The 13560-nt window shown below is 35.9% G+C and overlaps 1 protein-coding gene across 3 annotated transcripts in view; it reads left to right on the forward strand.

The window, feature by feature from the left end:
- LOC106641978 (RNA-binding protein fusilli) overlaps positions 1-11305 on the forward strand; it is a 41459-nt gene extending 30154 nt beyond the window's left edge. Inside the window, exons 5-11 of one of the 3 annotated variants that reach the window (XM_089590695.1) lie at positions 157-211; positions 328-438; positions 1623-2109; positions 2193-2414; positions 2496-2670; positions 10316-10530; positions 11027-11305. In XM_089590695.1, the coding sequence (XP_089446821.1) occupies positions 157-211; positions 328-438; positions 1623-2109; positions 2193-2414; positions 2496-2670; positions 10316-10530; positions 11027-11167 (1406 nt within the window). In that variant the 3' untranslated portion in view covers positions 11168-11305. Of the gene's footprint in view, positions 1-156; positions 212-327; positions 439-1622; positions 2110-2192; positions 2415-2495; positions 3998-10315; positions 10548-11026 lie in introns of those variants that run through there. The other 2 variants (XM_089590696.1, XM_014356598.3) reach the window with 2 other exon arrangements.
- The last annotated feature ends 2255 nt before the right edge of the window (positions 11306-13560 follow it).

Raw genomic sequence — 13560 nt, forward strand, 5'->3', positions numbered from 1 at the left:
GCGTAGCTAGAGTTAAGTTCCTCAAGGGTAAATCTACAGGAGTAGCTCAACATTTTTGATACCGATTTATTGTTTATTTCGATCAAGAGAACCAAGTATAAGATCTTTACGTGGTATTTTTTAAATGCTCACAAGAAATTTCGTTTACTGTTGCAGGACACGTTTTCGAGCACCCGGAGGTTGTTAATCTCGTCTTGGAACCCGGCATATGGTGAGTGATTTACCGACTTCACTTCACTTTTACCGTAATTTCATAAATTATTAGTGGTATTATTATTGCATAAAATGAATGAAAAATAGTTACCGAACGCTAAAATGTTATTACAGCTCGAAAGATGAAAAAGTAGACAACAACTGCGTGGTGAAAGCACGAGGACTGCCCTGGCAATCGTCTGACCAGGACGTCGCGAAATTCTTCCGTGGTCTGAATGTGGCAAAGTAAGTTTTCAATTCAACACATACCCAATTATCACTAAATTCTTAAACTAGTTGATCGTAAATTTATATAAGAAACCCTGCATCCTAATATTCTTAATAAATTAATGAACTAATGATGTGTTTATGTGCAAGCGATTGGATAAATTCAGCTTCAGGTAAAAAATAATACTAGTGTTATTAAATTTTAGATGTGTAGATGGTTTATGAGCACTTTACTGTATTTTGCACTTTATTATGTTTAACATGCATACATACGTTATACTTATTGCAATGTCTATGATTAATTGTTGCACAAACGTTCTTGTACAGAGACTCATTTTTAAACCGAATTTTCGATCAAACGAAAAAAAAATACAATCCATCAAAATTCATTGGCTTAACGTATTAGCGAAAATTCACCCATCCCCGATTGCTTGGTACAGAAATTTTCATTCGCGATAATTTGAAAATCGCATCGTGGGAAAAGAAAAATAGACATGAGCAGTGCCAATGAACTCGCGTGTATGTGTGCATGTACGCGTACACCTAAAGTTCCATCGCGAGCTCGAAAAAGTCTAAGGCTGAGCTCTCGTTTTTTTTTTGTTTTTTTTGTTTTTCCAAAAGCGCATGGTGAGCGTACCCCGACTGCGCAAACGAACGCACGCGCGATAGAGCGCGCGTAACACGCAGCTGCGTCTTATCTGGGGTCACGGATCAAGCTCTCTCTCACTCTCTCGCTTTTCGGTGTCTATAAATACATATGTATATATTGCCAAAGAGCTGATTGTAAATCGCCGACGAAGACGAGATGGGTTGTTTGTCGATCGCTCGGGGTTTTTTTTTTTTTTTTTTTTTTTTTATTTCCCCCACAGCTCGACTGCAGCCCGAGCCGTCGTCAACGTCTCGCTTTGCAACATCGCTGATTTTGTATATAGTGCTGACTTTACACGCGAGGCCTCAAATGTTTCCATTGATGTGTATATCGATTGTTTGAAACGGGGGTAAAACTAATCGCTTCCAGCCGAACCGCGGGAGAGTAAACACAGTGTATCCCCGATCGTTCTCTTGTACAATAAACAAGCGTACTTTTTTCATTTAATGTTGAGCGCTGAAAAATTGTGTTATTGTCCTTCCAATCGCCCGAAAATTCAATCAAGTTGTATAAAAACACACAAGGTAACCCATGGGTGTGATTGTCGTTGCAGGGGCGGCGTGGCTTTGTGTCTGAGCGCCCAAGGGAGGCGCAACGGCGAGGCGCTGGTACGTTTCGTGAGCAAAGAGCACAGAGACATGGCTTTGAAGAGGCACAAGCACCACATAAACCAGCGCTACATCGAGGTGTACAAGTCGTCGGGCGAGGACTTTATCGCGGTAGCCGGGGGCACGAATGGCGAGGCGCACGCGTTTTTGTCGCGCGGTGCCCAGGTGATAGTCCGTATGCGCGGCCTGCCCTACGACTGCACGGCCAAGCAGGTGCTCGAGTTCTTCGCGGGCGGCCAAAAGCCCTGCCAAGTGCTGGACGCCGAGGATGGTGTGTTGTTCGTCAAGAAGGCCGACGGACGTGCCACCGGTGACGCCTTTGTGCTCTTCGCCAAGGAGGAGGATGCCGCCAAGGCCCTCAGCAAGCACAGGGATTGCATCGGCAGTCGGTACATCGAGCTCTTCCGTAGCACGACCGCCGAGGTGCAGCAGGTGAGCCGTTTGCTCTTTAACCGTTGATATAACGAGATTGGAGGTTGTCTTGACGCTCTTTATCGATTGGTGCGGATTGATAGGTGCTCAACCGAGTCAGTGACATCAAGCCCGTCGAGAGGATAGTGCTGCCCCAGATCCAGCCGATGTTGCCGCAGCACTACATCACGTCCGGCACTCGCAAGGACTGTATCCGTTTGCGGGGCCTTCCTTATGAGGCCCTCGTCGAGCACATCCTCGAGTTCCTGGGCGACCACTCCAAGAACATCGAGTACCAGGGTGTCCACATGGTTTACAACGCTCAGGTAGGCAGCGTCAAGCTCCGATTGAATTTGCGTACAAAATGTCGAGTGGACGATGCCGATCTCAACCGATTTTCGTTGCAGGGCCAACCCTCGGGCGAGGCTTTCATCCAGATGAACAGCGAGGGAGCCGCGTACGCGTGCGCCTCGCAGCGCCACCACCGTTTCATGAGCTTTGGCAAGAAGCAGCGCTACATCGAGGTGTTCCAGTGCAGCGGCGACGACATGAATCTGGTTTTGACTGGCGCTCCGCTACCGGGTAAGGCTCTGATCTCGCCCGGCGCCGCCCCGCCCCCCGGGCCACCCGCCCAGGCCCAGGTCTCGATCCCTGTGCCCGCTCCCCAGCCTGCCGCGCCCCTCTGGGATATACACGCGTTCGTTCAGGCCCAGGCCCAAGCTCAGGTACAGGCCCAAGCCCAGGCCCAGGCGGCCCAGGCGCAAGCCGTGCAGGCCCAGGCGCTTCGCAACCAGGATCTCTGGCTCATGGCCCTTGCCTCGAACGGTGCGTCCAACCACCCCCACGCGGCCGTTCCCGCCCCCTCGCCCAGTTCCACCAGCAAGGCTCTGGCACTGCCCTCCAACGTGTCCCCGCATGCGCAACACCCCCACCATCATCCCCATCACCCTCACCACCATCATCCCAGCCTCTCGTCGGCCTACAGCCACGAGCAGCAGTTGCACGCCCAGGCAGTGGCTCAGCACCAAGCCGCGGCTGCGGCCGCCGCTGCAGCTGCCAACAGTGCGCCCCTCCTCTTCTTCAATGTCCCCCAACCCAGGATCCCCATTTTGCGAGCGGCCGCGCCTCCCGGCTTCCTCGGGGCCTCGTCCATTATTCCTGGAGCCCCCATCAATCACGCCGCCCTGCTGGGCCTCAAGAGATCCTGGGAGTCTGCCTTTCAGGCCGAGACAGCTGCAGCCGCGCCCAAACGGCCAGCTTGGCAGACGCCCTCTACTGCCTTCCACGCGACAGCCCAGACTACAGCCCCGCCGACCCTTGCCTACCCCGCCCAGTTCTTCCCGCAAATCTGAGCCGCGAGTCGCATCCTCGATTCTTTGTGATAGAGCTTTTTCTGTTTTGGACCAACTAGTTTTTATCTTTACGAGTTTTGGCTTGATTCTTGCAGAAAAAAAATTGATTTTTACTTCAATTCAACAGAGGGTTTGACGATCGTTTGAGCTGTGGAGAAAGTGTTTAATTATCGTTCATGTACTCCAACACTTTTCAGCAAGAGGTTTGCGTGTCGCTGAATCAAAATCATATTTAGCCACCGACGTCATCACCACAGCTTGATGTGTTTGATTTCAATTGAATGGCACGCGAGTCCCTCTTGCGGAAAAGTTTTGGAGCCAACTTACTTATTTTACAATTATTTACATATACATATATATTTATTTTGTATATATATTTCTACGAACATGTTTTCAACAATTTGAAAGATTTAATTTTTGCTGACACAGCATTCCATTTAGTTTGATAGACGTAACTGAAAATTACAAAGTTACAAGACAATTACATACACCTAATCATTGATAAGTACTTATTTGTTAGACATTTTCGTTCGTAGTTGGTAGGTTTTAATTTATACATATATATAAATTTTTTTTTTAATATTCCTATGATAAAAAAAAAAAATTAACATTTTTCGTTTTCATAAAGAATTAAATTGAATATAGTTTATTCTACTACACATCATAATCGTGACTTTTCTTGTTATAAATAGTAGAGGATGATTATTAAATTCTACGATTAAAGAGACACTTGTTTCTTATTTTTTTTTTTTTTTTTATCTATATAGTTAAACGCAGTGCCTTTTTTCATATTTTATTATTCTCCAAAATTTTGTTAATAAATTTTCAAACATCTTGAAAATCATAGTTATTACTATTTTTGATAAAAATATTGAGACAAGTCGTCTTAGAAACCGAGAGCTTATAGTACTCGTAATAATCATTGTTCTTAAACTATTTTCGTAATGAATGGCTCTTGCCGACAAAGTGCCTTTGTATGTCGATATTTTTCAATACCTACCGTGATAAAATAAAGTACTTAGATGACAATCCGTTAGATTGTTCTTCTTAAAAACTATTGAAAATCATTTATCTATGAATCATAGTTATATATATATTTATACATTTAATCGTAATTACTTTTGTAGTATATACGAAAGGAATTGGTATATGATTGCATGCCTGTCGCGATTAATAGACAGTTCGTTGAATTTGCAAAGTTTTTCGTTCTCAGATGGGAATTAAAGTTTTTTCGATTTCTGAATCAATTGGATTTCAAGCCCGTAGGTAAAGTCGTCATCTCCTTGTGGCTTTATATTGTAAATAAATCTATAATCAATTGAATATATTTCTTAGTTTATATGCATTACTTAAGTAAGAAAGAGAGGGCCTATGTTATTTTTTCTGTCCTCTAAGTACATATAGTAAATATAAAAAAAAGGTTTACTCTTTTGTCGACAATAACACATATATGTATGAAGCAACAAAATGAGTAAACCAAACTATTGGGCTCTGGGCCTAGCGCATGCGTTTATGTATCACTAAGATGATTTCCCAAGGTGCTTCGCTCCCTTGAACACACAATCCTTTGTCTTTCCCCTCGAACCCCCTTTTTTTATCGATACCTTTAATCCACCATATCTGGGACCCGGTTGTAAGAGCAAACAAATAAATAAAAAAAACAATTCAAAGTACAAAGGCAAAGGGAGACAATAATTTAACAATAACTTTATTTTGTAGCACGTAAAGTATAAAGTAAATAGAGACTAATAGATATCGTAAGTCGCGTTTAATATTAAGGACTTGATCGACAAGTATACATACATACATATATATTCAAACACGCAGGAGTATGGGACCAATCGTAGCTCAAGACATTCCTCAAGTGCATTTCTACAAGTATTTATTTTTACTCGAGTTTTTTTTGTTTTTCTTAACTTACCTATTATAGTACGACTTTTCCGATGCTCCGTTTGTTTCGATCATATACAACATTTATTCAACACCCATCCTGTATCTCAATTCATACTTACACCGTTCGAGCAAATTTTCCAACCGAAAAATTTTTGCAATTTAATTCTTATCTGGTTTTTAAGTGAAAAAAAAAAAAAAAAAAATTAGTTGATGATTATTTTTACTTGTGATGACGATTTAATTCGTGTTGGTTCGAAAATGCTTGGATTGGGATTCAGATGTGTACTATTTCATTCTAACTCCATCATTCACCATCTCGCTAATTACGGTGTAATATTATGTAAGTCAATTTTTGCCAAGAAGAATACAATACGTGCACGAAACATCGCGTACGGCAATAAGCATAATTAATATAAATGTATTTACGTAAGTAATCATGACATTCAACAGTGATTTTTGGAACTATTTAAAAAAAAAACCTTTTTTATCGGTTCTACTTGCCTGAGTATGAGGGATGTGCCTTTAATTGTAATTTTATGATGGAACTCAAAAAATGAAAAAATCGTGAGTCTCAATTCATTCGTAACAGAGAAGCAAAATAGCGTGTTTTTTCTTCTTATTAAGGCAGATACATACATTTTGATAATTTTTAAGGAAATGCATTCTTATTTTAATAATAATATAATGAATTATAATAATAAAGTGATGCTGTGGTCTTGCTGACTGAATGTTTATGTTACAGTAAGAAAAATATGTAGTCAAGAGCGATTGATATTGTTACTAAGTACATCCTGATTCTTTTGATCTTGAAAAAGTAATCATAAATCACCTTTATCGAAAAAAAAAAAAAAAAAATTGGCCAGCGTGAAAATTGTTAATTGAATGAAATTAAGCGATTTAAGGTCAAGATCGCGCACTAACAACATATTGTATATAATTAAATGAATTGTTTATCGCATACGTTGATGACCGGAAGCGTTGACAGATGCTTCTTGAGACGTGGTCAGTGATTTTGTCCGTTCGAGCAGTGGTGGAAATTTTTTCTTTGGACAAAAACGGCAAAATTAATGGTTGTGGGTGTAAGTGTGACATTTTGGTCCCGCAGAAATTTTGTTCTGTCCGCAGTCAACATTTTTGAGGGCACGTTTGAAAAATTGTCTGGTGCCAAGTTTTAAGTTTACACGATTATGTTTCTGCGTCAGAACAAAATTGCTGCGTGGAAGTAGTACTGTTGGCTTTCGTCGGGTCTGCACGGCAGCGTCTTGTGCGAAGACTCCTATACTTTATTGCCTCGATGAGAACTTTTTTTGTTTTCTTCACGTGTACTAACTATTCCTTTTTTTCACTCCAGACTTCAGTATATATATTATGCTAGATGTGTTGTCTGGTGATATGGTGGCTAACACTTGGTTCTTTCTACTTGGAATGTGGTCGAAACACGATACTTTTTTTTTCTTTTTTAAAAACTTTTTTACAACAATAACAATCATATTTAGGGGCTATATGAAAGATGAATTTTGGCTTACTTAAAATAACTGGGTAGTTGCTTTTATTGAAAATGCTCACCAGAATATATTTGTGAAAATTAACCATCAAAAGGTCTGTAGAATTACGAAGAAATGAAAAAAAAAAAAAAAATGCTTGAAATCTTAATATGCATTGTCCCCTATTTTGCCAAAATTTATGTAATATCGTATTTTGCCCACGAGATCTTCTTTTCCTCTTCTTACTTCAGACTGTACGGTCTTTGATTAGCTTCTCTGTGAGCTAAATGTTTTATTATTAAAAAAAAAAAAAAAAAAAAAAAAAAACAGCTACGCTGTTGGGAGTGCACATGTACAAGCTTATGCCTCTGCTCTCTCCGCGAAAGCTAACTTCATCAATACATCTTAAACAAACGAAAAGCAAGCACTCTGCGATTGAGAATATTCTGTAATTGTTTATCGAGCGTATTGATGGAATAATCTACATAAGTTCTAAATTTTAGTTGTGATTAGCGAAAATGTTATGAGTGCATTGGTGAAAAAAAAGCTTCAGAATTATTTTTTCATCAAGTTAACTCACATGGCTTAATATCGATGATAATGAAAAACACTATTGTGGGTAGATATTATATATATATATATATATATATATATATATATATATATATATATATATATATATATATATATATGAAAAATCAAACACAGCACACAATTTTATTATCTATACTGTATACTCTCTGTATATCAATAATTATATTTAATAATCATGTTTAATAAATGTAATCGTGTCTCGTGGACATTATCTTTTTGCGCTTTTGGGGGTTTTGGTGGTCTCTACATTCCTTGATATATACCTTGCACGGTGGTCGTACTTTTTTGTTGGTATTAATACTTTATTTTTATTTTTTTTTTTTTTTTTGACCAGAATAATTTTGTCAATTATACGTTTTTTAGTTCTGCTTCAGCTGCAATTTTTATTTTGAAGTCCAATTTGATTCAAAGTGGATTAAAAATTAGATACTGCATTTACTTATTTCATTTTAAATCTAATTAAATTAATTATTTTAAATTACATTTGTTTCAAATGACTTCACCACACACATAATACGTAAATTTATTGGGGGATTTATATGCATGTAAGCTAGTGTTCTTATACATTTGTGTTAAAATAATATGGTTGCATGAAAATAATAATAATAAATATTTCTCACGATGAGCGAAACATGAGAAAAGTACGGTCATCGCTCCCATCCCAATCCAAGTGCAGGCTTGGATTTTCTTTTACACTATTCTTCATTGGATTCGCAGGTATCTTTGGTATCTTTAGACCACTCTCACAAAGATTCCATAATTTCCAATTTTATTCATTTTCTATTATTATGTTTCGTCCGTTGATTATCATTATACATTTACTGACGCTTACCATTCCTTATAAATCTTACATACTTCAATCATCACTTTTTACTTTTTGCTTTTGTAGGCTGACTATTAATTTATATTATCAAAGTTTTTGAAAATCAAACTTGATTAATGAAGCTGGTATTTGATAAACTATCAGTAGTTATTTTTGTATAATATGAAGTCAGCTTTTGAAAGTAAATATCTTTATGATTTTCCTTATCTAAATGTGGTGGCAGAGTTTAAGTTTGGAATGTAAAATAAAACAATTAATTACAGTATCACTACTGTCTATTATGCAGTTGCGAAAACTTTGCTACACATAACATTACCAAAGATGCCTGCTTTAGCTCCAAGTGCTGTTTATCTTAACGGAAGTAACTACAAAATTGTCTTCTGATGGTAAAATGTAACCTGAATTATTGACGTAGTATTTTTTTTTTTTTTTAATTGATATTTTGTAGTTTATTTTCCATACTTGTACTTTTTGCCATCAAATTCATATACTTCCAAGTAAAGGTTTATCATGCTCGAGATATTTTCTCTTATCAGACAATAAGTAACATAATGCATAACATTGGAAAATGTGCTTCACGTCCTGTGATGTGACCAAAACAAACTGCCGAGAAGTGCACTCAAAAAAATATATAAGGAGGTACATTCAAACTGTGGTGATATGTTAAAGGGTCACAAGTTTTTCGTACATTATTATTTGTTTTTGCGCCTACATAATACAATAGTGGCTAGTCTCTTTTTTTTTAACCTGTTGTTTTTACGTTTACTGTACATCTATTACTACTTTTTTTTTTTTTTTTTTCCTCATACTTAAATCCTTGAATGTTTGGGAATGACTTATGCAAACAGTTGGGAAACTATCAACTCAGAAGAGATGTGATTTATACTTGGGACATGCAAATATGCTTTTCCGCGCATCTGCTGTAGAAGGTGCTCTCTTTCTTTATCTCTCTTTTTGGTTTCATCTACTTTTTTTGGCTCATTGAAAAAACAAAAAAAAAAAAAAAACAAAACAAAGAGAACAGCTAAACAAAAAGGAAAAGCAACTGTGCACATACATGGTTCTTGTGTTCGTTACATTTGGTGATTTGGTAAAAGAAAAAAAAAAATTGGTGTTAAGGAAGAGAATGTGGGCAAGATCTCATTAAAGGTGGTGCGGCATACGTAAAAGGATGAGGTATACGGTAAAAATGTTGCAGAGTCGATTTGGTAGCGGGACTTCTACGTGCAATACTAACTTCTGTGCTTACAGGTAGGCCAAGTCAAACTCATTATTCCTAAAAACTGGCTGGCGGAATGTACTTATGGTTCATCATCTCACCATTAAAATTACATTTATATTTTCATCAACATGATTATACATTGCTATTAGTTACGTGTCTATGTATGTTTGTTTTAATTCAATTTTTCATTAATTTAAAGGGACGCTTGTAATATAAATAGAAAAAGCGTAGTTGATGGTAGTAAGTACATTGTGTAAGTGAATGAATAAAATAAATTCTGTTTCGCAGTGGAAGATGAGTGTGGGGCGTTTTCACGGTGTATTTTCTTTCTTTTTTTTTATCATTAGCATTTTGCAAGTATTAATGAAATAATAAGGAAACCAAGTAGATGTTACTATTTTGTATATAGAATTTTTCATTGGGTAGATAAATTTATCGGCTGTCATTCACATATTTATCTTTTTGGTATTAATCGTTCGCATAATACTTTTTTTTTGTTTTTTTTTTAATTTTCCACTGGTCACGAATCGAATCACTGGTTCATTTTACTTCGAGAATTTTTTTTTCTCAGTAACATTAATACTAAAAATTACTAAAAATACTGAAACATTACTGTAACAAATGTATGATGAAATGAAGTCCATTTAAAATACTTCTAGAATAATTTCTATTGGTACTTAAGAATTTGTAAAGAAAAAAAAAAAAAAAAAAAAAAAAAAATTAAAAATTGAATCGAATTAATGAGAAGGAAAAGTATGAGTAACAGAATGCTCCGTTACTTGCGATGTATCAACATTGTTGACTTCGAAAAATACAATTCTGGCTATAATCGAGTAATCTTAAATCATTCCTCATTTAGGAAGCACGATGATGCCACCTCCGTTGGCAGCGGGTGCCATTCTACCACCGCCACCACCACCTGCAATGTTGCCACGTGCGCCACCAGCATCATTCGCTACACCCTATCCGCCCATATTCTATTGGCCTTACCCATCGCCACCAGTCAGCCCGACCAACTATTACAATCCAGCCACTGTGCCTGGAATCGCACCCATGCCACAGCAGGCAGCCCTCGTGAGTACATATTTTTAGTACGTGATTTTTTTACATATCTTACTATTTTTATTTATATTACTAAGAGCGTATCACGAGTCTTGAGCTTTTCAATAAATGCAGGCGCTACGAAACGAAACAGTTTGTCTGGAATCTTGATACTTAACAGCTTTATTAAAATTCAGACTTTCAATTGAATTTTTAATTTACATTTTTTGTCAATAGTTAATATTTAATAATAATAATAATAAATTAATGTGATAGAATCGTGTATAATTAATTGTGTGGCATATCTTTCGATCCAATACAGCCTTTTTAATGGTTTATAGTTGGATCCATACTTTAGAGTTTAGTAAATAACAATCAATATTTCTTTTTTCACGTTGTGACACTGCGTTTTTATGGTTAAACAATCCATCTTGGATAAAGTATTCGAGTTTAGAGTTGATCTTGATTAAAACGAAGTTGGAAACTCGTACTAAATGGGTATCCCTATTTTTTCCCTCTTGATTTTTAGCTAACACCAGCCGAGTGCTTGCAATTGGCACCACCGGAACCTCGACTGGATGCCTTGATTCCTCGACTAGATATCGACAAACGCCTCCACCCATCGTTACAGGCGCATTGCAACCAATGCGTCGATCTTTTCATGGTCTGAGGTACCTATACTGTCCTGATCCACCAAAGCTCTCAATGTTCAATGAGCCAACTTACGCTTGTGCTACTTCACTTTTTTTAACCTGACTTTTAGTTAAAAAAAAAAAAAAAAAAAAAAAAAAAGAAAAAAAAAAAGAAATTCGACTTCTGGCGGAGATCGAATCAACATTTTGACAGTAAGAAGCTTGGATTTTTATTGATAAGGTCGTAGAGAATATTTAAAATGTTTATACCATCACGTTTGAATTTGAGTCGTTCTCATGATGGTTCACATATATAATTTTTGCTATCGATTTTTTAGCATGAAAAAACGAATAGACAAATGATGGTTTTTATCCTCAGAAATATTAATATATCGAACGTAAAAATACTTCCGAGTTTTCGAGAAACAGCGAGAAGGTAAATGAAAACAGTCGTTCCTACGAAAAGCAATGAATAGTGGGACCCGAAAAATTATAGTAGGATGATTAATAAATAATCATTGTTTTACAATGTGCCTCTTTTACACAATGGGCACGACTTTTTCTAGTCTAGTTACAAAAATTAAATGCGTCATTTATGATCGCTTAAACTGAGAAAAGGTACCAAAAAGCTGATATTCCTATTGGCTTTTCTAACACCATATTTCACGTGGTTCAAAAAATCTCATTATTAAGCACAAATTGCTAATATGACGTATAAATATCAAACTATACGTATCACCGCATACGTGCACTACATTATAGATTATATTTCTTGTTGTTAATTGAATAAAATGTACTTTATGTAGATTATATATTGCGTAAATAACTTTAATTTCGCGCGTGTTTTATCCAATATATTATGTATATTAGTTAGATTTCATTATTGTTCCAAACGTTTAGTCCCCGAGCAGAAACGAGCTACGAGATTATTTAATATTCAAAACCAAAGTACACTCCTTGTATCATTTTTTCCTTAAGAAATCAATTTTACAAGTGGTTTTAAATTTCTCTAATTTGAAAAAGCGAATGTACTATTATCACACATGTCATAATGTCCATGACGAAAGCAATCAAATAACGGCTGAAATACGTGGAAAGCTACATTTTTCTTTCAATTATAAAAAATTTAAAATAAACTCATTTTTATTTTGCGTTATCATTAACACAGACAAGATATGTATATACTGCTGTCAATTGCTGATTTAATGTACGTTTTGCTCGTCACTGCTCACCTTGACTTAACTTTTATAAATTTTAAACGCATAATATTAGCTTCGTTAGCATAAAAATCTACACAATAATAATGTGTATATAAACAGCAAATATTACAAAAGTCTTCCTAATCTATTGATAACGAAAAATCTTTAACATACACTTCAACTTAATTTACATAAATTAATAGTTCTTAGCTTAAAGCTTTAGTTTAACCTGAATCGTATGATAATCTTTCGATTTATGTACGAATTTCTTTTTTAATCTAAATTGCCATTTCTTTTCTTCCTGCGGTAAAATAATGAAAAGCCGGCCTACGTGCAATTTTCGCGGACTCTTTGACGTGTATTTGCAGTTTCTGCCAAAAAAAAATATATATATACATAAACTGATGCAGGTGCAATTACTGAAAATACAGCGTTAAACATATTGTGCAATAAAAATAAATAAATAAATCAATAAATTTCTAGATAATAAGAACGTCTATAAATGTAAAATAATCGAGTCGAATAATGCGAACGTATATACACCGCAAAAGCACTTTTTTCAAGTTTATTGTTGAACAATATGATTTTTTTTCTCTTTGTTGCAACTTGAAGTGGTACTTAGGCACATAAATTTAAATATAGTCTTAACTTGCCAAATTTCTACTCATTGATACTCGTCAAAATTTGATAAAGCTATGTTTTTGTCGAAAATCATTCCATCATATTTTTCATGAAACGCTTTATTATTATAAATGTTAGACTTTTTAATTCGTACTGAAATGTTATAGCGTAAAAAAAATTTCAAGTTCAGAGTAAACTATAATCTAATATGTTATAAATATATATATATATATATATATATATATTAAATAAAATATATTTATATTAAAAATACTGCATTTGAAAGCAAACATACTTCAAATGTAAAATCATGAAAGAAGGATACATATCTTTGAATCTGAGGTTTGTTCAACGATTGTTTGATATCGATGACAAATAATCCATTATTCTAATTATATTCTAAGCAATTAATTTTTTTAAAAGCGTCAATTAATGCTCTTTATTAATGTTCTTTTTGTGATGTACCGAATAATCAACAAGAAACCCTTCATACTTGGAAAAACATTCCATAGGTAAATTAGCGTTTCATTTATAATTTTTTTTTGTATATGTAGTTAGAAAATACAAAGTACGAGTGTAAATATGAAGAATGAACTTTTTATGAAGAATAA

Source organism: Copidosoma floridanum, unplaced genomic scaffold (genome assembly GCF_036245765.1).
Source record: "Copidosoma floridanum isolate Cflo_tuat_1 unplaced genomic scaffold, Cflo_Japanese_pri ptg000013l, whole genome shotgun sequence".
NCBI classification, from domain to species: domain Eukaryota; kingdom Metazoa; phylum Arthropoda; class Insecta; order Hymenoptera; family Encyrtidae; genus Copidosoma; species Copidosoma floridanum.